This window comes from Columba livia, chromosome 5 (genome assembly GCF_036013475.1).
Source record: "Columba livia isolate bColLiv1 breed racing homer chromosome 5, bColLiv1.pat.W.v2, whole genome shotgun sequence".
Lineage (NCBI taxonomy): Eukaryota > Metazoa > Chordata > Aves > Columbiformes > Columbidae > Columba > Columba livia.
The window spans coordinates 68,611,417-68,635,781 of record NC_088606.1 but is presented as its reverse complement, the minus strand read 5'-3'; the positions used below and the strand labels follow the sequence as shown (position 1 = coordinate 68,635,781).

Sequence of the window (24,365 nt, the reverse complement as noted above, 5' to 3'; positions counted from 1 at the left end):
CGGGAAAGCGAACCGCTGGCTCTAGGGGAGGGGACAAGGGAAGGAAAGAAAGGAGAAAAAGAAGGCAGCCGGGCACAGGGCGGGTGCACGGGGCTCCCGGGGCTGGACCAGCCCACGGGGGGTCGGGGAACAGCGAAACCCGCAGTGACACTAGCACCAGTGACACCGGCTCCAGTGACACCAGCTCCCAGGGTCTGGGGTGTTTGCTTGGTGCACCCCAGGGCACAACCTGCGTTTTGCTTTGCTGAGCGCCGGCAAACTCGGTGTTCTCGGGCTTTGCCAAGGTGAGTTGCTGATGGAGGGAGGTGGGGAGGCCGGTCGCTGGGGCTGTGCCCGCGGTTGTCCCTGGTCTCCTGTGCCCTGCTCCGGGATTTCAAAAGCCTCATTGCGAGTTAAACCAGTCCCGGGGGTGGCTCGTGGGGCTGGCACTGGCTGCTCATGAACCGCAGGCTCCTGGGAGCAAAGTTTGGGGCTGAGCTCAATGCCCCCAAACCTCCTGATTACGGTGCCACCCCAGACCCTGCGCCATGACATGGACAGTAACCCCATCCGCCATGCCCAGGTGAGTGCGCAGGGAATGAGCCGACGTTCCTGTGTCCAGTGTGCTCCCCAATAGTCAATTCTTGATGCGTTTAGTGGCTGGAAAGTAATTAAATTTAAGCTGCTTGGAGCTGCCAGGTGACTGTGTTCCAGGGGTTCACCTCCACGTCCAGAACTGCGAATATCACTGCGGGACAGGCTGGCACCTGGTCCCAGCACCGCGGGTTTGTCTCTTTGCTTTGAGCCGGGGCTGCTCTGACCCTGCGAACAGCCCAGAGCGACACGGCCGCTGAACCAGAACCGCTGTGATTGCGGGAGAGCATCGCTCACCGGCTGCTGCACCGCGGCTCCGGCACGGCATGGGCTTTAATTACAGAAAATGACAGACGAGCCCTGATGAAACACCTGTTCCTGACCCGTGGTGCTTATACCTGCGGCTGTCACAGCTCTTACACACGCGCGGTCGTGCTGTGTCACCCCCAGAGTTCCCACATTTGGGTCACTTTATCCCCCAAATTTACCTCTATCGCAGGGAGACAGCTGTTGCTGTTTTACAGGTGAGGGGACGGAGGGGCGGAGCTCGAGGTTAAACTCACAAACCACTTAAAAGTTCCCGGTTCTGGTAAAGAAAAGAGCCTGGCAAGCTTTGCAATGCTCCGGTTGGTTTGCCCCGGGGTCTACAAGGACGGCAAGGCAGGTGGAAATGGAGCTGCGGCCCCTGGCCCCTGCTGCCGCCGTTAACCGACATCAGGAAGCACAGAGAGAGAAGCTTCTCCCCTGCACATCTGCACCCCCACCCGGGTGTGACGCGTGGGGACCCTCGCGGGACGTCACGGGCTGTTTGTGCACCTAAGGGAGCAGCGACGTGTGCGGTCACGTCACCGTCCCCGGGCAGTGAGAACAAAGACTGTTCCCCGAGCACAAATAACCCTCCCCAGCCCTGTCCCCCGGGATTTCCCGCGTGCCTCGGTGCTCCTGGTACCCCGGCATGTTTAACCGGTGCTTTTCCTGCTCTGTGTGCCCAAAGTGCCGGCTTATTCCAGGCGTCCCCTGGCAGCTCCCAGCCAGCCCCGTGCGGGCTGCGCTTCGGTTCTGCTGGTCATCTGTGTTCAGACAAAGAGCGGTCTGGGCAGGATTTATTTGTGCGGCGTGGATGGCAGAGGGGCGGGCAGGAACGCCCGCGTGAGCGCGGCGGGAGAGCGTGTCCGTGCATGGTTACGGTCATTTACCGTTTGCTGAGCCAGGCACAGGTCTGGGTGCTCGGGGCAGGAACGGGCTTGGCTGAGCCCGCAGCTGACACCGTGGGGATAACAACGGCATTTTTGCCGTGAAATCAGCAGGTTGGAGCCGCAGCCACGCGGTAGTTGTGCTGAGAGAACTCTGCTGGCGCCAGTGAAGGAGGAAGGACTCGCGTTTTGGTGGCGCAAGAGCAGGGATGTCACCAAAGGCAAAGGAAAAACAGGCCAAAGTGTAAAAAAAAAAGAGCTGGTGAGGGGCTCTGTAAGGACAGAACCAGCTTTTCCTGGGGTGCCAAATTGCATGATAAGGGCACAAGTGGTGAGGCCTCCAGGGCATCTCCTGCCACCACTGTCACTGTCATCGTGCAGCACCGCGGTTTGTGCCAAAGCTTCCCAGCGCTGGCATGGCACCAGCCGCGGTCGCCGCAGCCTCCTCCTCCTCACGCCCCGTCAGAAATGTCCTGCTCCTGCAGAGCCACCGTCACCTCGTCGCTCCCCAGTGAAAGCCCAAGGTTGGTCACAGCCGGGACACGGGGCCCGTCTCGGTGGCGGTGCCGCGGTGGCTCCCCCGTGGTTGTCACCGTCCTCGCAGAGCGGCAGCTACACCTCGGTGGAGTACTCCATCATACTGGAGAGGAGAGGGAGAGGGAGAGGAGAGATGGTGTGGGGAGGACTGGCCGAATCGGGGGCAACAGGGAGGAGTGGAGGGACATTCCAAGTGAGAACGTGACGTTGTGCCAAAAATCAACAGAGGAAGAACTACAGGCTGATTGTGGGAAACCCCTGTCTGTGGGAAACCTCTATTTTGTGGGAAATCCCAGCCGGAGCCAGGGAGCTGAGCCCCAGCAGTGGTTCCTGAGCCCCTCACCCCTGCTTCCGCCTGGGTTTTGGGTGGCAGCTGGGACAGGTGCCGGTGACCAGGGCCGGGCTGAGCCCTCCAGAGCCAGGCTGAGCCCTCCAGAGCCGGGCTGAGCCCTCCAGAGCCGGGTTGAGCCCTCCAGAGCCGGGCTGAGCCCTGCAGAGCCAGGCTGAGCCCTGCAGAGCCAGGCTGAGCCCTCCGGAGCCAGGCTGAGCCCTGCAGAGCCAGGCTCAGTCCAGGCGGGACAGCAGCACCAGGGCAGCCCAGCCTGTGGCACTCAGCTACATTTGGTCAGTTTCTAGCTGAAATATTTAAATTATGTTTTTTTTTTTTTAAATGGGAAATTTGGGCAAAATTGCTCCTTGTTTCAACTTGGAGCTTTCCTTTTTTCCAAAGGAAATGCCAAAGCCCAGCAGCCCTTCCTCTGGGGAGCTCTAGGGCTGAATTGCCCCCAGTGGGACCCATTTCACTGCCCCTGAGCACCAACAAACCCAGCACCGGGCTGATGAGCGAGAGCGCAGGCACAGGGGGATGGATCCTCACGTACAGGTAATGCAGCTCATCTTATAAAGAACATTTTTGGCTGCAGGCCCCGGGTAGCAGAGGCTGGGGGAGAAGCTGCCCTGACAGGCACCGCGGGGCATCACCCACCTCAGCTCCTTACGCAGGTTCTTGTGTTTTCTGTCCAGAAACGTGTTCTTCACGGACTGGGGGATATCGGGGACGTACCAGGATGCGATCAGTTTGACGCACAGAGCCACGTGCTGCAGACAGCACAGCAGCCGGTGCTGAGGAGCTGCCTGGGGTGTCAACCCCCCCCGGTGCGAGTGACACGGACACAGCCGTGTCCCCTGCCACTGTCCCGCCACGGCCCCGACATCTGCTCACCTCGAAGAGGATGAGGAAGGCGAGCCGGGCTGCGAAGATGTGCCAGAACTGGACGGTGTAGCTGTAGTCATCGGCGTTCCTGTAGTCCCGGTACCTGCGGCACAGCCCCGTCGGTGCCAGCCCAGGGTCCCCAGTGCCAGGGGCTGTGCCAAGGGGGTCCCCGGTGCCAGGGGCTGTGCCAGCGGGTCCCAGGGCAGCACATGGGCTCAGGCTTGTGCCAGGGCTCAGGGCTCGGGGAGGGGGATGCTGCTGGTACCTGCACTCCCTGATCTCGCCCCTGACAAAGCCTGGTAGTGTTTTGGGCATCTCCGTGTGGGGCTCGAAGTCCTGGACGCGGAAGACGGAGAGGCTGTGGTTGATGTAGCCGGTGGAGCAGCTGCAGGGGGGAAATCATGTCTGGTCCTGGGTCGTGGCCACGCCAGGACTGTGCCGTGTCCCAACCAAGAGCCACAGCTCTCCTGTCTCCTCGAGGACTCAAAGGCCCCGATGGCTGCAGGGCTCTGCCCAGCCTGGGTGCCAGTCTGCCCACCACGGGGATGGTGCGAGCAGGAGGCTGGTTGGGCTGCTCGAGACGGTGACAACTGGAAAACCCTCACCTGCTCCCTTTCTCCCCCACCCCACAGCAAGGGACCCCTCAGGCTGCCTCATGTTCCTTGTGCCAGTGACACCAGGGCAGGCAGAGACACGGCGGGGACATGGGTGGGACACAGCAGGGACATGGTGGGGACAGAGTGGGGACATGGCAGGAACACGGCAGGGACGCGGACTGAGGCCGGGCAGCACTCACTCCAGGCCGGTGCGGTTGCCCAGCATGCAGGGGCTGTACGTGTACTTGTAGACCTGCAGCGGGATGAAGTCGGAGGTGATGGCGATCACCAGCCCGTTCCCGATGACAGCCAGGATGCCAATGGCCTCCAGGACCTGCAGCCAGATCCCTGCAGGAGGAAGGGTCGGTGAGCCCCAACAGCTCAGTGCCGCTCTGCCGGGACTGCGAGACCCCGGCTCGGGGAAGGGCTCAGTGTCGGCACCGTTTGCATGGCAGTGGGTTCTCCTCGCGCCCCATCTCACCGATGTCGTTGGCCTTCCTGGGCACCATGCGCCGGCACAGCCGCATCATCTTGATGGCGTCCAGGCGGATCTCGAAGAGGTTGTTGCAGAAGGCCAGCAGCGGGGCCAGTGGGAAGGCGGCCACGAAGATGGTGGTGAAGCTGTACTGGATCACTGCGGGGGGAATGCCGGGTGCTGGTGTGAAGCCATCGCAGAGGGGACATCCCCGAGGGTCCCCACCGCTGTCTGGGTTGGTCCTGCTTTGTGGCTTGTGTCAGAGGGGCTTTGCATCACTCCTCACCTCCCCCTGCCCTACGTACCCATCTCCAAGAACTCGTCAAACAAGCTGAAGATGTTGACCTCGTTGAGGTCGTAGTTCCTCCTCCACTGCCTTTTGCAGGGGTCCTCGGGCTCGTCCTCCTCTCCCAGCATCCTCCTCCTCTTCTTGGGACGCTGCCGCCTCTTGCGCAGCTTGTGGCGTATCCAGCTGCGAGGGGAGAGCGGGTTGTGGGGCTGACCTGCTGCCAGCCACAGCCCTGGGGACCCGGGGGCGAAAAGGGGGAAATCTTGGCCCAGTGAGCAGGAGCGCTCTCTGCAGGAGCTGCGGAGCTGTCCTGTGTGCAGCTTACGGGACGAGGAACTCCATGACGTTGCTGATGCTCTGCTTGAGCAGCATGATGATGGCCATCTGGATGAAGAGGTCGGTGATGCAGCCGCTGGGGTGGCACTGCGAAGGACAGAGGGTTGTGTCCCTCCAACGGGACAGCCCGGCCCGGGGGCTGTTTGGCCGAGGCCGGTGCCGCAGTGGGGAGCTGGGGATCCCCAGGCTGGATGGGCAGCAGGGGAGGGAGAGCGGGACCGCAGTGCGGGCTCAGGGAGCTTCCCGGCCTGGCCCTCACCTCCTCCAGCCTCCACCTGCCAGCAACGCGCACGTAGTTCCCCGGGTGGCCGTTGATCCTGCATATGGAAGCAGCAGCAGCAAGGTCTGAGTGGTGCTGACCCCGCTGGGTGAGCACCCGGGTGTGGGATGGAGAGTGTCATGGAGAGTGTCATGGGGAGCGTCACGGAGAGCATCATGGAGAGCATCACGGAGAGCATCATGGAGAGCACCATCCTCCAGGCAGGGGGCTTCCCTGCCCACCCACCGTGCCCGTGGGAGGAGTCATGGCTCTCCCAAGGTCCCGCATGGGGTCCCTGTGCCTGGCAGGGAGGGCAGAGGGGCTGGGGACAGTTTGGGATGTTCCCCCAACCCCAGGCTCCCGTCCGGTCCCCCATCCACCGCTCACCGTCCCAGGAAGAAGGCGATGTAGATGAGCGAAGAGAAGTTTGTGAAGAACTGGAAGGTGAAGATCTTCACAGTGAAGTTGTTCTCCCGCTGGGAGAAGGTCCGTGGCTTCTCTGGAGAAGGGAGCGGGACCCAGGTCGCGGAGCGGTGGGACCGTGCCCTGCTCCCCCTCCGGTGCCCCACAGCTCTTTGCAGGTTGGCAGGGTGTCCCTGCCCCCCCGGAGCCCGCCCTGCCCCCCAGCTCAGCCCCTGGCTGCCCTTACCCAGGTCACACAGATACAGAGCCATGCGCCTGTTGACCTGCAGGAGACAGGGACAAGAACAGGTGGGTGGTGGCAAAGCAGGGAGAAGACCCCCGCTGGCCACCCCGTGCCCCCTCCCACCTTGGTCATGATGACGATGGTGAGGTAGTGCAGCACGGCGCCGGTGACCACGGCCGCGGTGTTGGCCTGCTCGCGGAGCAGCTCCACGCTGCTCTGGGTGAACAGGGCCACGGCCACCACCCGGTAGATGACGAGCGCGTGGGCGATGCCGATCAGCACGACGATCTGTGCCGGAGGGGACGCGCGGTGAGAGCTGTGCGTGGGGGACGTGTGCTCCATCCACCCGAGCACCCGCAGCCCCTCCAGCCCTGTCCCTTCACCAGAGCTCTGGCCGCGGCCGCAGCTGCAGCCCGTGCTCTCCGGTCAGGGACGAGAGGCTCCCGAGGCAGAGGTCTCCACCTCAACTACTCCTCTAGACTCTCTCCATTGGCCCATGAGGAGAAACGAGGAGATTGAGGGCTCGTCCCCTCTGCTGCCGGAGCACAGCCTTCCGCGGGGACGGGAGGAGGAAAGCACGCGTGTCCCCGGAGCAGATCCCGGTCACCCCGGCACATACCATCAGCAGCGCCAGCAGGAGCACCACGGTGCTGCGGAAGTAGGAGTGCTGGTACCGCCGGGGCTCGTGCTGCAGGTTGTTGATCAGCTCCATGGCCAGCTCCTCCTGAGAAAACAGCACCATGAGAACACGGGAAAGGAAGGATCCGGCTGAGCTGTGCGGGGGGCGGGAGGTCCTGGGGCTGGTCACGGACATGTGGGATGAGCAGCACCAGAGGAGGACGGGGATGGACACCCAGCCCAGCCCATCATCCTGGCAGAGGCCAAGCCCTTGGGCAGCTGGAGGTGACAGCAATGCAGAGGTGACAGCAGCGCAGGGAGGTGACAGCAGTGCAGGGAGGTGACAGCAGTGCAGAGGTGACAGCAGCGCAAGGAGGTGACAGCAGTGCAGGGAGGTGACAGCAATGCAGAGGTGACAGCAGTGCAGAGGTGACAGCAGTGCAGGGAGGTGACAGCAGTGCAGGGAGGTGACAGCAATGCAGAGGTGACAGCAGCGCAGGGAGGTGACAGCAGTTGCAGAGAGGTGACAGCAGTGCAGGGAGATGACAGTATCTGCTGCACTCTGGAGGGCTCGGTCTCCCCAGGACCGTCAGCGTTGCTTTGCTGTTTGTGTAAGTGTCTCCCTATAGATGTTCACGTCTGCAGAAGCCAGCTGGGCCCGGGGTCCCTGTGAGCCGTTTTCTGCAGCTCCGGTCACCCCCTGTCCCGCACAGGGACGCACCGAGCAGGGAAGGTGATGTCCTCACCTCGTCCTCGTCCCACCGGTACAGGTCCCAGTCGGTGACCACTGTGGCTCTCTGCCGCTTCCACAGCTCCAGGAACACGGTGGCTGTGGGGGGAGCAGGGAGCGCTGTGACACTGAGGGTGGCTCTGGGGACAAAGCCACCCCTCTGTCCCACAGAGCGGATGGATTGTCACTGTTCCAGCCAGGCTGGGGCAGACCAGCCCGGACATGGGCTGCAGGCAGCTCCTCTGCATCTCAGGGACCGGGAGGACCTGGACGTGCAGCGGTGGGGGCTCAGCCCCTGGGGATGGGGACGTGGGGCTGGGGTGTCCCTGGGATCCAGGCCAGCTCTGGTGTCTGTATGGCATTTGGCACGAACCAGAGCAGCAGCGGGGCTGTTCTGCTGCGGTGAGCACGGTTACAGGGCACCAGCCGGACACATTATTCTGGACTAATGAAAAATGCACTTTGGAACAGAGACCTTGTGTGCACCCTGGCACAGCTGCAGCTGCACCTGCACACATCCATCCACAGCCATCTGCATTGACCTTCCTCAGCGTGTCCCCATGTCAACCAGCACACAATGACACGCAGGACCACGTCTGTGACCTGCTCAGCCCATGGTGTCACAGGTGACATGCCCAGCCCACACCTGCAGCAATGTTTGCAGCTGGAAGGGCTGTGGTAAAGCCAGGTGAGATGTGAAGCTAATGTGGTGCTGGGGTCCCATCAGCTCAGAGCCCAGGTCACCTGGGCAGGTTGATGAGGCACCGGGTGATCCCTCCCTCCACAGCTGATAGAAAAGCCCAGGGAGGGGCTGCTGGGGCTTCCCAGGAAGTTGTGGTGGGGAAGGACAAACAACTCTGCAGGGGGACAGGTAAGGAGTGTTTGGGGAGATGAAGGAAAACCCTGGGGTGATTGTATCCCTCGCCCTGTCTGCAGGGGAAGCTGGTGGCCCTGGGAGTGGAAGAGATGAGGACTAGAGAGCCCTTGCATGGTGACACCGTGTTGTGTCCCATTGGAAAGTCCCTGCATGGTGACACCGTGTTGTGTCCCATCTTCCTGCAGCTCCTCGCCCCCTGTGCCCCAGTGCCTGCCCCCTCCTCCGTGCCATGTGTGCTTGGCACCCAGACATTGTCACCTACCCCAGATGGCCATGAACATGGCAAACAGAACTGTCCCTTCGTTGTCAATCATGTGAGTGACCTGGAGAAGATGGAGGAGGAGTGTGATAGTGCGGGGGGGGACACCTCTGTGTCCAGGGGTCCTCTTGTCCCCTGGTCCCCCTGAGACAGGTGATAGGGTTCACCACCACCAAGTCCCTGTGTCCATCCCTCCCTGCACATCATCCCCCTGAGATAGGGATGGACACAGGGACTTGGTGGTGGTGAACCCTCCCATGGTGTGATGGAGACCACGACCTGGCTCATTGCAGAGGTTGCTGGAGGGCTCCTGCATGTTGTGGCCACTTTGCTGGGGTGGCTTTCCCTCCCAGTGACGTGGGGACAGCCTGAACCGGGGTGTCTCCCCATCCCCACTTGGAAGGGGCCGCCTACCTTGGCATAGGTGCAGGTGTCGGAGAGGAGCCAGAACGGGCACTTCTGGTCGCAGAGCGGGCACATGACGGTGTCGTTGGCCTCGCAGATCTCCTTGCTGCAGGGAGAGGCGCAGAGGGAAGCCAAGGGAAGCCCTGCACAGCTGGGGCTGGTGGGAGGGCTGTGCTGGGGCCCCCGCCTTACCTCACCTGGCTGGAGCTGAACACGGTGATCCCCGCCACGAACACCACCAGTCCCGCCACGGCCGCAATGCCCAGCAGATAGGTGTACCAGCCCAGCCACGCGAAGTACAGGGCCACCTTCTCACCAAAGTAGCACCTGGGGGCAAGGGAGGGGCGGTCTGTGCCCAGTGAAGAGGCCACGCGGTCAGGGGACACCAGAAGACGCCGTCCCACCCCAGAGGGGTCTGCGCTCCGGGAGGAGCTGTGCTGGCTGCCTGGCTGTGGGTTGTTGGGGTTGGGAGAGTCACTCCATTTCATACTCAGCCCCTTAATCCTTCTGTGACAGCACCAAGTTGTGATGCATTGACCTTGGAAATGCAGCAGGAAGGCATCGGGAGTCCCTGTGTCCCTGCCGGGGCTGTGACAGTGGTGAACGCTCAGGGCAGCAGAGCACATCTCCATTCACATCACCTCTCCCGTCTGAGCCCCTGTCCGCTCTGGGAAGCAGTGTGCTCTTTCTGCCCTCCTTCCTGCGCCCGCAGAGCGTCAGCTTTCTTCCCTTTTGAAAAATAAAAGCTGTGCTCCTCCCGAGCTTTCCTGTGGTTGTAGGAGCCCCTGGCTGCCTTTAATGCCCAGGCTCTGCCTGGGCCAGGCGCGCTGCGCTGGTGCTCGGCTCCCCTCTCACCTTCCTTCGGAACAGGCGGTGCATGGTTGAGAATGAAACGGGCTAATTAAAAGCCGTGCAGATGTGGGGGCTGTTTCATGCTGCACAATGAGCAGATGGAGCTGGGTGCTGCAGGGACGCGCCTTGGGCTCAGAACCCTGCAGGCTTTAGAACAAGCCAATTCTTGCAACAAGAGCCAGGCTCAAACTAACGGTTTGAAAGAGCAGGCAGGAGCCTGCTGAAGGGCACGAAGGTCTCTGGGTTCCAGGTGGGAAAGAACCTGCCGGCGTTACCTGATCTTCTCTAGGGGCTGCTGGCAGAAGATGTCCCTCCAGCGAGCCCACTTCTCCTTCAGGAACTCCCTCACCTCTTCTTTCTGGAGAGCAGAGCAGCTGGTCAGACACAGGAATACCGGGGTGACCCAAACCCCAGCGGGAGCTTTGTCCCTTTGTCCCCAGTGGTCCGGACGCAGCCCCGTTCCCCACGGGTGACCCCACTGCTCATGGCTTCTCTTCCCCAGACTCACCTCGTGCAGAGGAAACGTCGCCTCGAAGACGTTCTTCTTCATCAGGTCGCGCAGCTTCTCTGCAGCAGAGCAGGGAGGGCCAGTGAAGCTTTGCCCTGGCCCCGCGCTCCCGCCAGGCAGGATCAGCCCAAACCTTCCCCAAAGCCAAAGCAAACGCGCCCGGGAGAGGCTGCGCTATTCAGAAGGGATCGGCCCTAATCCCTGCGGTTTCGTGACTTTGCCGGGTGCCGCGGGCTGTGTTGTGGCTGGCTCTGGGTCCTTAGAGACGGCACCTTGGGGTGCCCAGAGGTAACGAGCCCTTCTGGGGACATGGGACAGCAGGGGCTGCGGTCAGGCTTGGGGAGAAGGAGAGGAGGGCTTGGTGCTGGTTCTTGCAGCCCAGACCTCCCAGCCCCTGGGTGCAGCAGCAAATTGATCTGTGTCAGCTGTACCCTGGCTCCCTGCTTCCGCATCTTCCCCAGGGGTGATGAGGGAGCTGGGGGTGCCTGTCCTGTCTCCCCCCGGGGGTGATGAGGTACCCGGGGGTGCCTGTCCTGTCTCCCCCCGGGGGTGATGAGGGACTCAGGGGTGCCTGTCCTGTCTCCCCCCGGGGGTGATGAGGTACCCGAGGGTGCCTGCCCTGTCTCCCCCCGGGGGTGATGAGGTACCCGGGGGTGCCTGTCCTGTCTCCCCCCGGGGGTGATGAGGGACTCAGGGGTGCCTGTCCTGTCTCCCCCCGGGGGTGATGAGGTACCTGGGGGTGCCTGTCCTGTCTCCCCCCGGGGGTGATGAGGGTCTCGGGGTGCCTGTCCTGTCTCCCCCCGGGGGTGATGAGGTACCCGAGGGTGCCTGCCCTGTCTCCCCCCGGGGGTGATGAGGTACCCGGGGGTGCCTGTCCTGTCTCCCCCTAGGGGTGATGAGGGTCTCAGGGGTGCCTGTCCTGTCTCCCCCTGGGGGTGATGAGGTACCCGGGGGTGCCTGCCCTGTCTCCCCTAGGGGGCGATGAGGGAGCTGGGGGTGCCTGTCCTGTCCCCCCTGGGGGTGATGAGGGAGCTGGGGGAGCCCGTGCCCCCCAGGGCAGCACCCCGGTGTGGATCCAGGCCAAGCATCGCCCCCGCTGCCCCGGTTCCCTCACCGAGGTCGGGTGTCATGGTGTTATGCAGGATGAAGTTCACGAGCCGTATCCTGAGCAAGGAGAAAGGGTGGTTAACGGCTGCCCTGGGACATGGACCCGTGTGGCTCTGGGAAACGGGAGGGAAGGGACACAGCGTGCACGGAAATCCGGGGAAGAAATGGGGAGCTGCTGTGGACACTGAGAAGCCACCATGGCAGGTGACGGTGGCTTTCTGTGGGAAAGGAGAAGCCTGGCATGACCGCATGTAAGCAGGGAGGCGATGCTGGTGCAGGGGGCGGGAGTGCGCGAAGCTGGAACCCAGCAGCCCCTCAGACCCACCTGGTGGTCACCGGTACAGCGTGGTGGACATCGAGGCTTTGCAGCCGTTTGTCGGGGTTCCCCAGGAGCCACTGGTACTTCTGGAAGATGTGTTTGGGGGCACGAACGCCGTAAAACAGCTTCTCATCCTCAATTTTCTAGTGGGTGGAAGAGAAGAGCTGTGAGAAGGATGCAGCGGGGATGTGGCAGAGCTGGGGGAGCCCTGGGGGCCCCTGGCCAAACAAGTGGCTCATTATCCAGCACTGGTGTAGGATCACTCAGTGGTTCGGGTCTCCCCAGCCCCTGGGGCGCAGAGCCCGGCCCAGCTGTGGCTCCTGGGCACTACAGGACAGCCAGGTACCCGCCGTCCGTCCCTCCTGCAGCCCTCACCTTGATGGTGAAGCCCTTCTTGCTCAGCTCGTCCAGGAACTTCTTCCTCTTGATCTCCTTCTCGCTGCCCATCTCGTGGATGTTGCTCACTAGGACAAAATCCCACTTCTCTTCATCCTGCCCACGGAAAAGAGCAGGAAATGAATGGGGATAGCAAACCAAGAGCTCTCCCTGTCGGCACCAGCCTCTCTGAGGTCTGGATCTTCATCACGATGGTGTAATGGGGAACTGGGAGAGAGCAGAGTGGGGATGGGGAAACTGAGGCAGCTGTCCCACTCCCCTCTCGGAGCTGTGCACAGGGGACAAAGCTTACTGTCGGGGCAAAGGGCTCCACGTCTTCCACAGGAAAATCCCTCCATGGAGTCAACAGGATTTCGTCCTGCGGAAGAGAAAACAGCGACCGCTTCAGCAGGTTCCCGTGTTGGGGCACAGAGCAAATCTGCAAACGCTGCCGCGTGTAGCATGGGCACAGCAGCTTATAGAGCACCAAAAAATTGCTTTGGAAGGTAAGATCGAGGTCCGTGCGGCCCAGTTTTCGTGTCCCCGCAGCCGGGAGGGATGTGCGGGGAGCAGCGTGGGAGCTGGGCTGACACATCCTCCCGCACTGGCACACACGCACTGGGCTTCGGGTCCCGGTGCTCACACCGAGTTTAATAGACACACGCTCTGTGATGGGGCAGCGAATGGGTGCTGCCTCAAAACCAGCGCTTTTGGAGTTCTTTGCAGTTCCCTGGTGTGACTCATGGTGCAGCCCCACAAACAGTTACACTGCTGTTCCGCAGCACTGGAGCGGGAAGGAGCTGCCAGGGGATGGGGACATCATCAGCCAGTGCTGCCACCAAAGGCGTTGTGACCCAGAACAGCGGCCGGGCAGATGGGTTCCTCCAGCTGTAATCGTGGGAGCAGAGCGGTGCTGGTGGTGCAACCATGCCCTGATGTAAGATCTGGATCCCAAACTTTCACCGAGGAATGAAGGACCGGGATGAGGAAAGGGCTGGAACACTCTGGCAGGTCTTCTTTCCTGTGCAGCTTCCCCTAAAGCCTCCCCTGGCTTCCCCAAAGCACCAGTGCCGATGGGGGCTGTGGGTGTCTGGCTGGGGTTGGTGTCCCCAGTGGGCTGGGGTGGCAGCTGTCCCTGTCCCCAGCCGAGAGCCCCCTCTGGGCTCAGGGAGGGAGCGGGGGTCCCATTGGGGCTCTGCCCCGTTGCTGATGCTCCGATGCCAGCACAGATCCCACTGGCACCACCTCTCCGCAGGTCGGATTGTCCCGTTCCTGCCCGGCTGGTTTCTCTCAGCCCATCCAGCACAGGCTGTGGGCTGGGGTCAGCAGCCTGCAGCTCCACCAGTGGTCCCTGCCATGTGGAGGGGAGGCCACCCCTTGGGGATGGGGCTTTCCAGGTGCCACTGGGGTCAGCACCTCTATCTGGCTGTGCTGCTGCTGACCCCAGCGGAGCTCAGGACGAGATGAAGGGACCTGCTGGCATCACAGCTGGGTGGCCGCCAGCCCTGCTGTCCCTACGTGGTCCCCTGCATGGGGGCGAAGTGGCCTGAGCAGCACAACCACATCCTGAGCAGTGCAGCTGCCTCCCAGGAAAGATGCTGACGAGATCCCCAAGGTGGGATTGCTGAGGTAGGTCGCAGGCAGGACATCCCCAGCCACGGGGCTTGCTCTGCGCTGGGGGGCTGCGGTGTGGGAATTCTCACCCCAGGTCCCGGTGGTGCTGCCAGCCCTGCCTGTGCCACGGGGGGAGCATCGGGGCCGAGCCCTCGCAGTTGCAGCCGAGCATCCTCCCATCCTCCCTCCACCAGCGCTCCCGGTTGTAACATCGCTGGTCTCTCGGACCCAACACAGCCAGACCCTGTCCCTGCTTCTCCGTGCTCCCAAAAATAGCAAGCACTGGGTTTAATCCCATGAGGGACATGTTGCTTTTTAATTTTCCGGTTAAACCCAAAGAACCGTTGGGGATGCTCCTCACATGGCACTCCAGGCACCAGGGATACGGTGGCAGTGGGGTCTGGCTGGTCTCTCTGTTCCCATAGCAACAGGATTTACTTCTGGGTACCCGCTCTGCAGGACTGAAAAATGGGGAGGAATCTGCGAATTATTTGCGGATCAGCAGAGACAATCCCAGTATCCACCTGCGGGGCTGTAGCAGATAAAAACTGCATTCAGCCGCAGAGAGGGATTTGCAGACCTGCGATGACGGCAGAGCGGCGTTTGGGTGGGTTTAATTTGCCGCCAGGCCAAGCTGCGTTAAGCCTGGGCCGCTGTGCGGGAGCCCAGCCCGTGCTTGGGGCCGGACACGGCTGGTGCCAGCGTCCGCACCACTGCTGCTCCCACGCCTGTGCTCTTGTCCCGGGACCGTGGACGTGTTGGTTATGGCTCTGCTCTGGCAGCACCAGGCACCGGATCGGCACCAAGAGCGCGGGGCTCCGAGCTGGCTGCGAGCCCTGGACTCTCATCCCTGCTATCGAGGACGCGGTGTCTGCTTTGCTCCTTCCCGTGTTTGCCCAGCCCTGCGTTTGGAGCTGCGCGGTGCCAAGGTGCAGAGCAGCAACCCACACAACGAGCGGCAGCGATTTCAGGGTTGAAAAAGGTCTGCATGCCCTGAACCGTGCCCGGTCTCTCTCCAGCTGTCTCAGTATGTCCTTGTCCCTTTGTCGCTGCCCGTGCCAGGTTCTGGACACTGTGGAGAACTGGCAGCAGCACCCCGGGGTGGGGGCGCAGTGCCTGTGGGTGACCTGGGCGCAGGACCCGCATGGGATCCCGCATCCATGTTTTCCTCTCTCCTCCCAGTCGGGAGGGTTTGGGTGGTTCCCGTCACCCACACTGAGATGATCAGATCTCGGGGATGTTTCTCACAGATGTTTCCCTTTGAGCACGTCCACCTTGCCTCAGTTTCCCAAGAAATGTGACCATCTTTAACTGAGTGGGCAGAGCCCGCGCCTGCACGTTCACCGGCTGTCCCGGGCATCCAGCCTTTGCCTGGCTTCCTGAATAAAAGAAACTAACATTTCTTCTTTCCAACTAGATAAACAAAACCTCAGAGCTGCCCTCTCCCCTTGCTTTATTTCAGGGGCTCCCGAAACACCTGGGGCTGTCACCTCTGCTGCTATACCCAGTGCTTTCTGGGTTTGTACCAGCGACAGTCTGAACCCTCCTTCTCCGATGGGTGCTCCGGCACCTCTGAACTCTGGTGCCAGTGTCTGGAGACACGTGTGACACCCCCCACCGTGGTAAGAATGAGCTTGCTCATGGGGAAACAGGAGCTCTGCGGTACTTTCTGAGTACTTTAGAGGGTGAAAGCACAGGAGCGGCAGAGCCCGGAGCTCCGCGTGTCCCATGTCCCCAAGCAGCAGGTGGCTCAGGTGCTGAGAAGCAATTTCTGGGGAACAGCCAAGCAGTTTCTGTTTCCTACCTGCATGGTGACGCGTGGAGCCGTTCCGTGTCCCCAGGGCCCCCGGCAGGTCCGTGGGGCGGGCGGGACGGGCCGCGATGCTCCGGGTGTCCTGGCCGCGCTTCCCCTCCCCTGGCCCCGGGTCCCGTGTGAACCCGGCGGGACTCGACTTCCGTGTGGGAGGGAGCGGCGGGCATGGGGAGAGGAGGAGGAGGCACCGAATCTGCCCTTCACCCTCGCCCCGAGGAGCGGCGAGCCCGGTGCCACCCAGCGGAACGCGGCCGGGTTCCTCCTGCCACCCGTCGCCCTGTCGCCCCCTGCCACCCGCCCCTCTGTTGCCCCCCCCTCCTCCTCTGTCACCCCCTGCCTCCCACTCCTCTGTCACCCCCATCCTCCTCCTCTGTCACCCCCTGCCTCCCACTCCTCTGTCACCCCCATCCTCCTCCTCTGTCACCCCCTGCCTCCCACTCCTCTGTCACCCCCTCCTCCTCTGCCCCTCGCTGCCCATGTCACCCGCATGTCCTGTGGCTGTCCCCAGAGAGATGTCCCTAGCAGGCGCTGAAAGGAGGAAGGAGGTGTTAGCGGAAGCACTAGAAAGCATTAGAATATTTCTTACAAGGAAGAAATCTAAAACAAACCTAAAAAGAGGAAATAAAGCTGAGCTGTGCATGACCTGCGGCATTTTTGGGGTGAAGGCTGGGCTCTGCAGGACAGACGGGGCGTGAGGTCGGGATGGGAGCAGAAGGGCCGGGGCAGGTTTATTAACACCCAAGACAGGGACAAGAGGTGAAGCAGGAGCTTCCAGGGCGATGGGGAGACTGCTCCAGTTTACCCACCCAAACGCAGCCCCTTCCTCCCGGCCTCGGCCGGTGCTCCTGTTTGCTCTCCATCACTTCAGTTTCCGGGTGTGAAACCCTTCCATGAGCTCAGAGAACATCTGGATTCCCAGGAGGTTCCTGACCCACGGAGCCCTCCCTGCTCCCAGATGGCACTGGGGAGATCCAGTTTTCTGGGGTGCGGTGGCCTCTGCTTTCCTGCTGCCGTTTGTACTGGATGCTCAGCCCTGGCCTGCTAGAAATGGGACCAAATCACTGGTTTTATCCACCTGGCTCTGAGCAGGGGATAACTCTATTTTTACGAGAAGGGTGAGTGGAAAGGTTGCCACGTGTAAGCCAGTGTGACAGCTCTCCTTACAGCTGTTTTCTGGGGTTTTGTTGCTTCGGTTTCCTGGATAGAGCAGGAGGGTGGATAACTGGGGTGGACGCCCTGTGCTCTCCAGCTGCTCTGCTGGGGCCACTGGAACAAAGCGATCCCGTCACACCGCGGCTCTGCCGAGCGCCCGGAGCAGACTGAGCCAGACAAGAGGATTTTTTAAAAAAGGGAGGCAAAAAGAAGAAAATAAAAAGGAGGAGGAAAACCAAAAGTTGTATTCCAGATTTCCTGGTGTGTGTGAGTGAGGAGCGGGGCAGGGAGGGGCGGGTGGACCTTCACCCCGCAGGGACAGTCTCAGGGAAAGGTGTCCTTATCGCAGCAGCTCCGCGGGCGTAGGGAACGTGTGTGTTTACCCGGGGAGAGTGGAGCCAGTGAGACGAGCGATGGAGCTTCCACAGCTGCCTGAGCACCCCTGGTTGAACAGAACCGCGGCGCCGTGTCAGGGGACGGGCTGGAGGCGTTGCAGGGACGGCTGTGTCACCCGGCTGCTGCTCCTCCTGCAGACTTTGCCAAGCAGCACCAGGAGGACTTTGCTCCCCGGAGCGTCCCGCCACAGCCGCAGAACCTCCGGCTTTACCCGCCCGTGGGACGGTGAGTCCGCGCCTGCAGCTCGGCTTTGTCCGAGGTGTCCGAGCCTCCGGCAGCTCCCGCAGCACTCGGAGCAGACAGTGCGCTTTTGCTTCTGGTTAGGAGGGGTTTGGCTTTGCCTAGGCGAGACTTAGCTCCTTCTGCAGCAAGGCAGGCGACCAAACTGATGTTCTGCTTCCAGCGCTTTTCTTCCCCGGCAAGGCGCCGTCCCAGCGCGTATTGCTCTTGGGGGACTGGTGTGTGGGCAGCAGCTCGAGAAACCGAAACTGGGGAGGCAGAGGGTGCACCTTCCAGTCTGCTGCTGAAAGATCTGTGCAAGATGTGAAGGCTTGTGGAGCTCTGGCTCATACGTGTGCTGAGGTATTGCAGCTGCATGAACCTGGAATTGGAGATATGACTGGTAACAAATTGCTGAGGGCTTTCATCTCCAAAAGCACTTCAGCTGGACAGAGGACGTGTCTGCATCCCGCCTGGCAGGGATGCTTTCTGACAGCGAGCTCCTCTCTGAGCGCACAAAGGCTGTCCTGCGTGCAACAACCTAACAGGATGCTGCTGAAATGTTTATTTCCTCTTTTCAATCTCCAGGGTCTTATATATAGTATATACATATATATATATATATGTATATATATATATATTGGTTTTTTTCAGATGTTGCCTTCCTGTGTATCTGGCTACAGAACACGAAAGCAGAAAGATCCTTCAGAAGAGCTTGTTTCTTCAGCACAGAAGCGCAACTTTCTGCTGAGGGGCCGTGTTTCCCCAAAGGCCTCTCTGGCCCTCGGGAGCTGAGCCCGGCAGGGGTTCTCATCCTGCCCGGGATGATGGTTCAGATGAGAGCCCGGCACTGGAGGGGTCCTCAGCTACTACGAGAAATACCAGTTCAGGTTGTGCAATGAGTCTTTTAAAAAAGACATTTTTGTTTTGCAGGCATCAGTCTAAGGCCAGATACAAGTGTCCGGGAAAACCACTGCCTGCGATGGGCTGGAGAACAGGCTCGGATCCTGCCTGCCGTGGGGAAGGGACGGGGAGGAGCAGCTCCACACGGAGGGGATGCTGAGCCTGTGTTGGGACCTGACTGGTACCTGCTGGACCTGCCAGCTCATTAGCATCGTTTCTAATCAGATTCTTATGAGCAAACTGGCCAGAAACACGACGTGGTGTCTGAGCATGGAGCCGCTGTGTCTGGCACCACCGGCTGCTCTGGGGAGAGCTCAGCAGGAGCGGTTTTTGGTGGAAAAAGGTGGAATTGCTGTGGAAGGGCCCTGGAGCGATCCATCCCACCCTCCTGCACGAGGGCGAGCTGCCAGCAGCCCGGACGGGCTCCATCGACGGACATTCCCCGTCCTGCCATGCCAAAGGCCGCTGTGCCGCAGAGCTGAGCGGCAGCACAGCTGCCTGCCTTCGCCTGCCAAACCCGCCCCGGTGAGGCCATCGCTGTCCCTGGAGCTGCCGTCGGTGAATTCCCCCTCGTCCCGCAGGTCCAAAGCAGCGGCGATGGGCTCACGTCAACAGGCACGGGGGGACAAGAGGCTGTGGGCGACCAGGACCTGACCCACTGCTTGCCGTGACCCCAGGAACCGGGATTGTCAGCTGCCCTGTGAGTAGTGTGTGGTTTTAATTTGATGTTCCACACATGTTGTGGCTATAGGGTGGGGGGAAAGGGACACCTGAAAGGGTTTATTCACATTTCCTTTGTGAGACGTGGTGGATGCTCCTCCCTGTGCCGTGATCTCGGGGGTCTTTTCCAGCTGAAGTGATTCTATGGTTCTATGACCTCAGGCTTTGCTTGTGCAGAGCAAGGTGCTGGTGGCATCTCTTGAGCAAGCCAAGTGCCTTTGGGCCTCATAAAACACAGCAGGGTGGCCAGGAGAGCATTTCGGGTCGGAGGGGACCGAGCAGCCGCCCCAAGCGTCCTCACAGACCTGTGGGTTGGTTTTTCCCAAAGGGCAGGGCCGTTCCCATTTCTCGGGGGCTGTTTGGTTAAATCCTCTCGCTCAGGGTGCCAGCTGCACCTTCGCCAACCGAAACGAGCAGGGGGTGGCTGTGCCAACATGTTCTCACGGCTCCGAGGGTGCGGAGCTGATGACCAGGGTCCGCCAGCCAGGTGTCCCTGTCCCCGGCCCGGCCGGCGGCTGCCATCCCGTGGCCAGCTGCCTCATGTGCAGCGCATCCACGTTTCCTCTCGTTTCTCCCGGTTTGGTTGCTGCGGGGCCGGAGCATCGCCCCCAGGGCTCCCGCACCCCCTCACCTTGTGCCGGTCCCAAAGAATCCTTTGGGAAGTTCCTCCCAGCAGAGGAGCTGTAGGGACACAGCAGGAGGGGGCACAGCACCCTGCGCGCCTCAGGACGTGCCTTGGGGTGGAAACACAGCCCTCTGCCGGCAAAACATTCGCATTTGGTCAGACAGTCGATGTTTTATTGCACGGGGAAGCAGGAGTTCAGACAGCCGCGGTACCGGGGAGGGACCCAGCTGGAAAGCACCGGCTGGGGTACTTGAGAGCAAAGAGCGCTTGTCCCTGAACAATTCAAGTGAGTGCGCATTACGCCATTTTCTTTAATTAGCATTATTTGTTTACTTTTGCCAGAATATAAGGAATTTTAGCAACAAATACTGCTACAGTTTGCAAATGGCGATTTTATGCACCCGCAGCATAAGACTGCTCTGCTGCAGCTAGACGGGCTGTTTTCTTTGTTCGTTTTTCCCCGCCTTCATGTTTTATTTGAGAGAGGAACCAGCGTCCCCCTGCCCCTCGGACACAACAACCCCTGTGCGGCAGCTCCGGGCTCGCAGCCTCAAGCACATTCACCAAACACGCCATGGCCGATCCTGACGGCCTTGGGCGGGACATAACCCCGATGGCAAGGGGGCCACATAACCCCAATGTCAAGGTCAATGCTTTTGGATTCCCGGGGCGCTTTAAATCGGAGGGGGCCGTTGCCGCGGCAACAGGCCCCACCCCCGCTTGGCCCCGCCCCTTCCCTGTGCAGCGCTCTGCGCCTGCGCCGGCCGCGCGCGCCGCTCGTGCGTGGGGGGCGTGTCCCGGGCGCCCTGGGAGCCCCGCGCCGGTGAGCGGCCGTTCCGCGGCCGGGGCCGCCATGAGGCGCGGGGAGCGGCGGGGCCCGGGCGGGGCGCTGGGCAAGGCGGCCCTGGAGGAGCAGCAGCCCCCGCAGCCCAACGGCGGCGCCCCCTCCGCCGCGGCTGAGCGGCCGCCGCCGCCCGGAGCCGAGCGGGAGAGCCCCGGCCTGCGCCGCAGCACCGAGTCCGAGGTGTACGACGACGGCACCAACACCTTCTTCTGGTGAGAGCCCCCGCCCGGCTCCCGCTCTCCCGGGCCGCGGCTCCCGCTCCCCTGGCGGTGCCCGTTGGTTCCCGTTGCGGGCCGCGGCTCGCAGGGCCGTGCGGGGCTGCGGAGGGAACGGTGACCGGGGGAACGGACGGTCACCGCCCGTTATCTGCGGCGGCGGCCGCTCCGACTGCAACAGGTCCCGGCGCTAAAGCCGAGAAACCGCGGGCTGCGGCTAAAGATGCTTTTCCTGGTATTGTGGTGCGATTAATTACTGTTTCCTGGCGATTCAGCAGTGATTTGGGGCTGTTTCGGCAGCGGCTGCTCCTTTCTCAGCGCTGGTCGCGGACCCGCTCAGCTCACCAGGACGGCTCCTCTTGCCGGGGTGTCGCTCGGGGTGTCCCCGGCACCCGGGGTGTCGCTCGGGGTGTCCCCGGCACCCGGGGTGTCGCTCGGGGTGTCCCCGGCACCCGGGGTGTCGCTCGGGGTGTCCCCGGCACCCGGGGAGCCCACCGGCCGTGGGCAAACATTCATGCTTGATTCTGGTGGTTCTATCAGCATCGTTCATGTGAACCCCAGCTGCTGCTCCGCCCTCCCGCAGTCTTGGACGAGGCCTCTTCTGTCCGGGCTGTTTCCTCTACTCCCGCTAGAAGGCTGAAGTTGTTGTCCCGAGGTTCTGCTTATTGGGTGTTTTGTGTGGTTTTGTCACACGCTCAGTCCAGAAAATCGGTGCGGAAAACCCCAGCTGTCTGTGTTTGGCCAGATGTGGCAGTTTCTTAAAATTCGGTCCTTGTAGGAGGAGATCTGTTTGTACCTACAAAAGCGCTTCTAAATTCTGTCTTTGCTGGAGTTCTCAAAATCCACTTCAGCGCACGTACCTGCGTGTCCGTAGTTTTTCCATGTGTATTAAATGCGTGTTCTCTGTGACTGAGGAACCCAGCCGGCACTGGGGCTCCTAGTCGGGCACAGGAGCTGAGGGTGATGTTTGGCTGCCGTGTGACAGGGAGGAGGAGGAGGAGGAGGAGGAGGGCGCTTGGCTCTCGCCCTGCCAGTCTGGGCAGCGCTGGGGCGCAGGGTGCCGACCTCAATGCAGCCACCAGTTCTGGGTGATATTTCTGCCAGTCCAAACTGCGAAGAACCACGTAGGTGCCGCTGGGTCGCAGGATGGTCTGCGCGGGAGCCTGACACGCGCGGCTGTCACCGAGGGACGTCGTCTGGAGGGCAGGGGGACCTTCCTGGGGGACACCTGCCCCGGGACCACCCTGGTGCTGCCGCGTGTGGGCTGAATAACTGGATCCTGCGGAGAGGTGCCGTCATATAGATGGAAAATGGGTAAAACTCTCATTTTCTTCCCGTCTAGCGAAGGTGACTCTAGCCAGGTGCTTTGCGATGCTTTGAAAACACCCGTGCTGTTTTTATTGTATAATCTCGCTGTGGTGCACCTTTTCCCTGCTGTGGGGTTGCAGGCTGCCACTGCTGCGGGGCTGTCACCCGAAATTCAAGGCTGTAACTGCGGTTATCCCTGAACTAATTTCAGAACATCTCTTACTCCCAGCAGAGAGCTGGAAGCGCTCAGGCTTGCCTGGCAAGCCGCCGTCCTGGGCTAAAATGTTCATGTTTCCAGTACCTTTGATTGTTTCTTGCCTGTCTGCTCACTGAATTGCCTTTCTGAATACAGACAAAGGGCTCTTTGTGGCCGAGGTTTGCACTTTTGTTTTCTGTACAGTGGGAAGCACAGTAGATTGATATTTTTACTGAGCTAGCACGAAAAACCGCTGTTTGGTTTGGTGGTTTGTTTTTTAATGTCCCCACGCGGAGCTTTCTACAGCACCTCCGTGGCTTTGCGTCTGTAACCCGCAGAAGGGCGTGCTGGCGTGTCTCGCACCCCGAGCGAGCGTTTTATGGCAGGGAAAATGAACGTTACTATTTTGGAGCGTCACAAGTACATAAAGAAATTTAATCGGTGCCGTGTGCCTTTGTAGATGTGCGCAAGACTTGCTGCTGGGCTAAGAATAGGCACCTTTTTGTAGCTCCGAGACTCTGGGTTGGCGGCCGCTGGCTGTTTGTTGCGGTGCAGGTGGACAGGGGAGTGTCACCAACTGCCGTTAACTCGGATGCTCGCCGTGCGGACGCCGGCCCGTTTGCTCTGGCCTGTGCAACGTGAGCAGCTCGCTGTGCTGTCCCGAATTTTGAATGTGTTATCAAGATTATGACCAAGGTTGAATTTTTGTTGAAGGTTTCAAAAACCTCTCTGTGTCCAAACAGGATCGTTTCTCTGTTAATTACAGTTTTGATATTGAATGTCAAAATGTTGGTCAGTTTAGAGTTATTTTGATGTGTTTTCCATACCTTATCCTTCACAATAACTTAAACGCTATTCTGCTGTTGACGCAATAGATTTATCATACTGTCCATTTGTCAAGTTTGCTCAGGATTCCCAGCATATCAGACGATGTGCTGGCATGTGGAGGGCAGAGAGCTTTGATATTCATTCATCTTGTAAAATCTCTTCTAGAAATGCTTTTATGACCTCCTCGTTATTTGGAATCAAGAGCGCGGTCCTGCTGCCGGGCTGGGGCGGGAGCAGCGGGTGTTCTCTGACAGCTGTTCTTCTCCGGCGGTGCCTGTTCCCGGCTCTTGAGGGCAGGGAGCAGGCTGGGGCGGGCGCGCCCCTGCTCCAGTTAGCGAGCTGACAAAAAGGTGAACGAACAAACCCTTTGCTGGGTGTTCTCAGCCACCGCCATTGTGTTTGGTGTTATTGCATCATCTGTGACAAACAGGAACCCCGGTGGGTCATCAGGGTGCGGTCCCCTTCACTGACATGATTTTAGGCTGTGCTGGAGATGGAATTTCCTTAGGTTGTTTTGGTCATATTCTTTATTTGGAAAACAGAAGCTTTGATAGCGATTTCCTTGGAAAAACCTGTGTTTTCTGGATGTGACAGAAGAATGGATGGCCATGAAAACCAGAGGCTGGAATCAGAGTTACCCCGTGCCCTGGACGAGCCCCCTTAGTGTTCAGCTCAGTGAGCAGGACAAGTGTTGTTACAAAACCAAACTGAATTATTTCACCCAAATGCCCCAGCGTGTGAATGGGAAAGAGCTAGATGTGAGGTACAGAAAGATACAGTGCAGAAAAACGAGCTCCTTAATGTTCCAGCGTTTTAGTAGCTGGGGATTTGTTGTGAGTTCTGCCTCCCCGGCCTCAGCTGTTTCCGTGTGCACATACTTCAGGCGCTGCTGTCTCTCATTTCCCGGTGAAGGCTCCTGGCTGTGTTGCCCGCACTCGGGTGCAGTTCCATGGAGCCCCTCTTGTCGCTCTGGGAGCCCCGGCCTTGCAGAACACGAACCCTTTGGTGTAACTCCTGACCCCTTGCTGGGGATGCTCCGGGCTCTGCCGCCTTCCTCGTGCCGTGTTCAAGTGTACGTGGAGATGGAAACAATCCCTTGGGATGCGGTTTGATTCGTCCTGCCTTCACTCGCACAAGCGTTTCTTCTGTATGCAGTTCACTTTTCCGGCTGCTGCAAATGCTCAGCGTTTCGTTTTGTGCAGTCTCTCTGGATTTCTGTTTGAAATCTCTCTGGAGCCTGGAAGGGCGGGGTGTGTGTTGTGCCGGGTGGTTTGTGTGAGGCTGTGCTGCCCATGGCGGCTGTCGGTGCTTCGTCACCGCGTGCCGTTTCTGTCCCGAGCCGCCAGCTCGCTCCTTGCACACACA

The 24,365-nt window shown here is 60.5% G+C and overlaps 2 protein-coding genes and 1 long non-coding RNA gene across 13 annotated transcripts in view; 2 read left to right on the top strand and 1 right to left on the bottom strand.

The window, feature by feature from the left end:
- Positions 1–27: 27 nt before the first annotated feature.
- LOC110364223 (uncharacterized) lies at positions 28–9,205 on the top strand. Of its 9 annotated transcripts, none has more exons than XR_010473198.1 (3): positions 28–284; positions 3,327–6,426; positions 6,597–9,205. It is a non-coding gene; the product is annotated as an uncharacterized LOC110364223 (long non-coding RNA). The 9 variants fall into 9 exon arrangements; XR_010473201.1 differs by having other exon boundaries at positions 29–284; positions 3,327–7,020; positions 7,057–9,205; XR_010473205.1 differs by having other exon boundaries at positions 29–284; positions 3,327–7,037; positions 7,131–9,205.
- On the bottom strand, positions 803–15,924 carry ANO9 (anoctamin 9). The gene is made up of 24 exons (XM_065065703.1): positions 15,586–15,924; positions 12,481–12,546; positions 12,168–12,284; positions 11,799–11,935; positions 11,481–11,530; positions 10,367–10,425; positions 10,134–10,216; positions 9,199–9,333; positions 9,016–9,112; positions 8,605–8,665; positions 7,482–7,564; positions 6,737–6,841; positions 6,241–6,405; positions 6,121–6,157; positions 5,859–5,970; positions 5,472–5,529; positions 5,202–5,299; positions 4,893–5,059; positions 4,594–4,746; positions 4,313–4,460; positions 3,782–3,901; positions 3,526–3,619; positions 3,289–3,401; positions 803–2,406 (listed from the first exon to the last, which is right to left on the bottom strand). Exons 1-24 carry the CDS (start codon positions 15,589–15,591, stop codon positions 2,379–2,381), a joined length of 2,292 nt encoding a protein of 763 aa, XP_064921775.1. The 5' UTR covers positions 15,592–15,924; the 3' UTR covers positions 803–2,378.
- A 3,627-nt stretch (positions 15,925–19,551) lies between these two features.
- PTDSS2 (phosphatidylserine synthase 2) overlaps positions 19,552–24,365 on the top strand; it is a 30,752-nt gene continuing 25,938 nt past the window's right edge. Inside the window, exon 1 of one of the 3 annotated variants that reach the window (XM_065065692.1) lies at positions 19,552–19,895. Coding sequence is in view for 2 of the 3 variants with exons in the window: in XM_065065691.1 (XP_064921763.1) it covers positions 20,463–20,665 (203 nt within the window). In the remaining variant the exon portion in view is untranslated. Of the gene's footprint in view, positions 19,896–20,379; positions 20,666–21,705; positions 21,983–24,365 lie in introns of those variants that run through there. The other 2 variants (XM_065065691.1, XM_021297713.2) reach the window with 2 other exon arrangements.

What these genes read in the sequence shown, in the direction of transcription:
- ANO9 (XM_065065703.1), bottom strand. An exon ending in TGGAGCCCTTTGCCCCGACA is followed by an intron (nt 12,285 to 12,480) that starts GTAAGCTTTGTC and finishes TTCCGTGGGCAG; the next exon opens with GATGAAGAGAAGTGGGATTT. An exon ending in GCTGTACCGGTGACCACCAG is followed by an intron (nt 11,531 to 11,798) that starts GTGGGTCTGAGG and finishes CTCCTTGCTCAG; the next exon opens with GATACGGCTCGTGAACTTCA.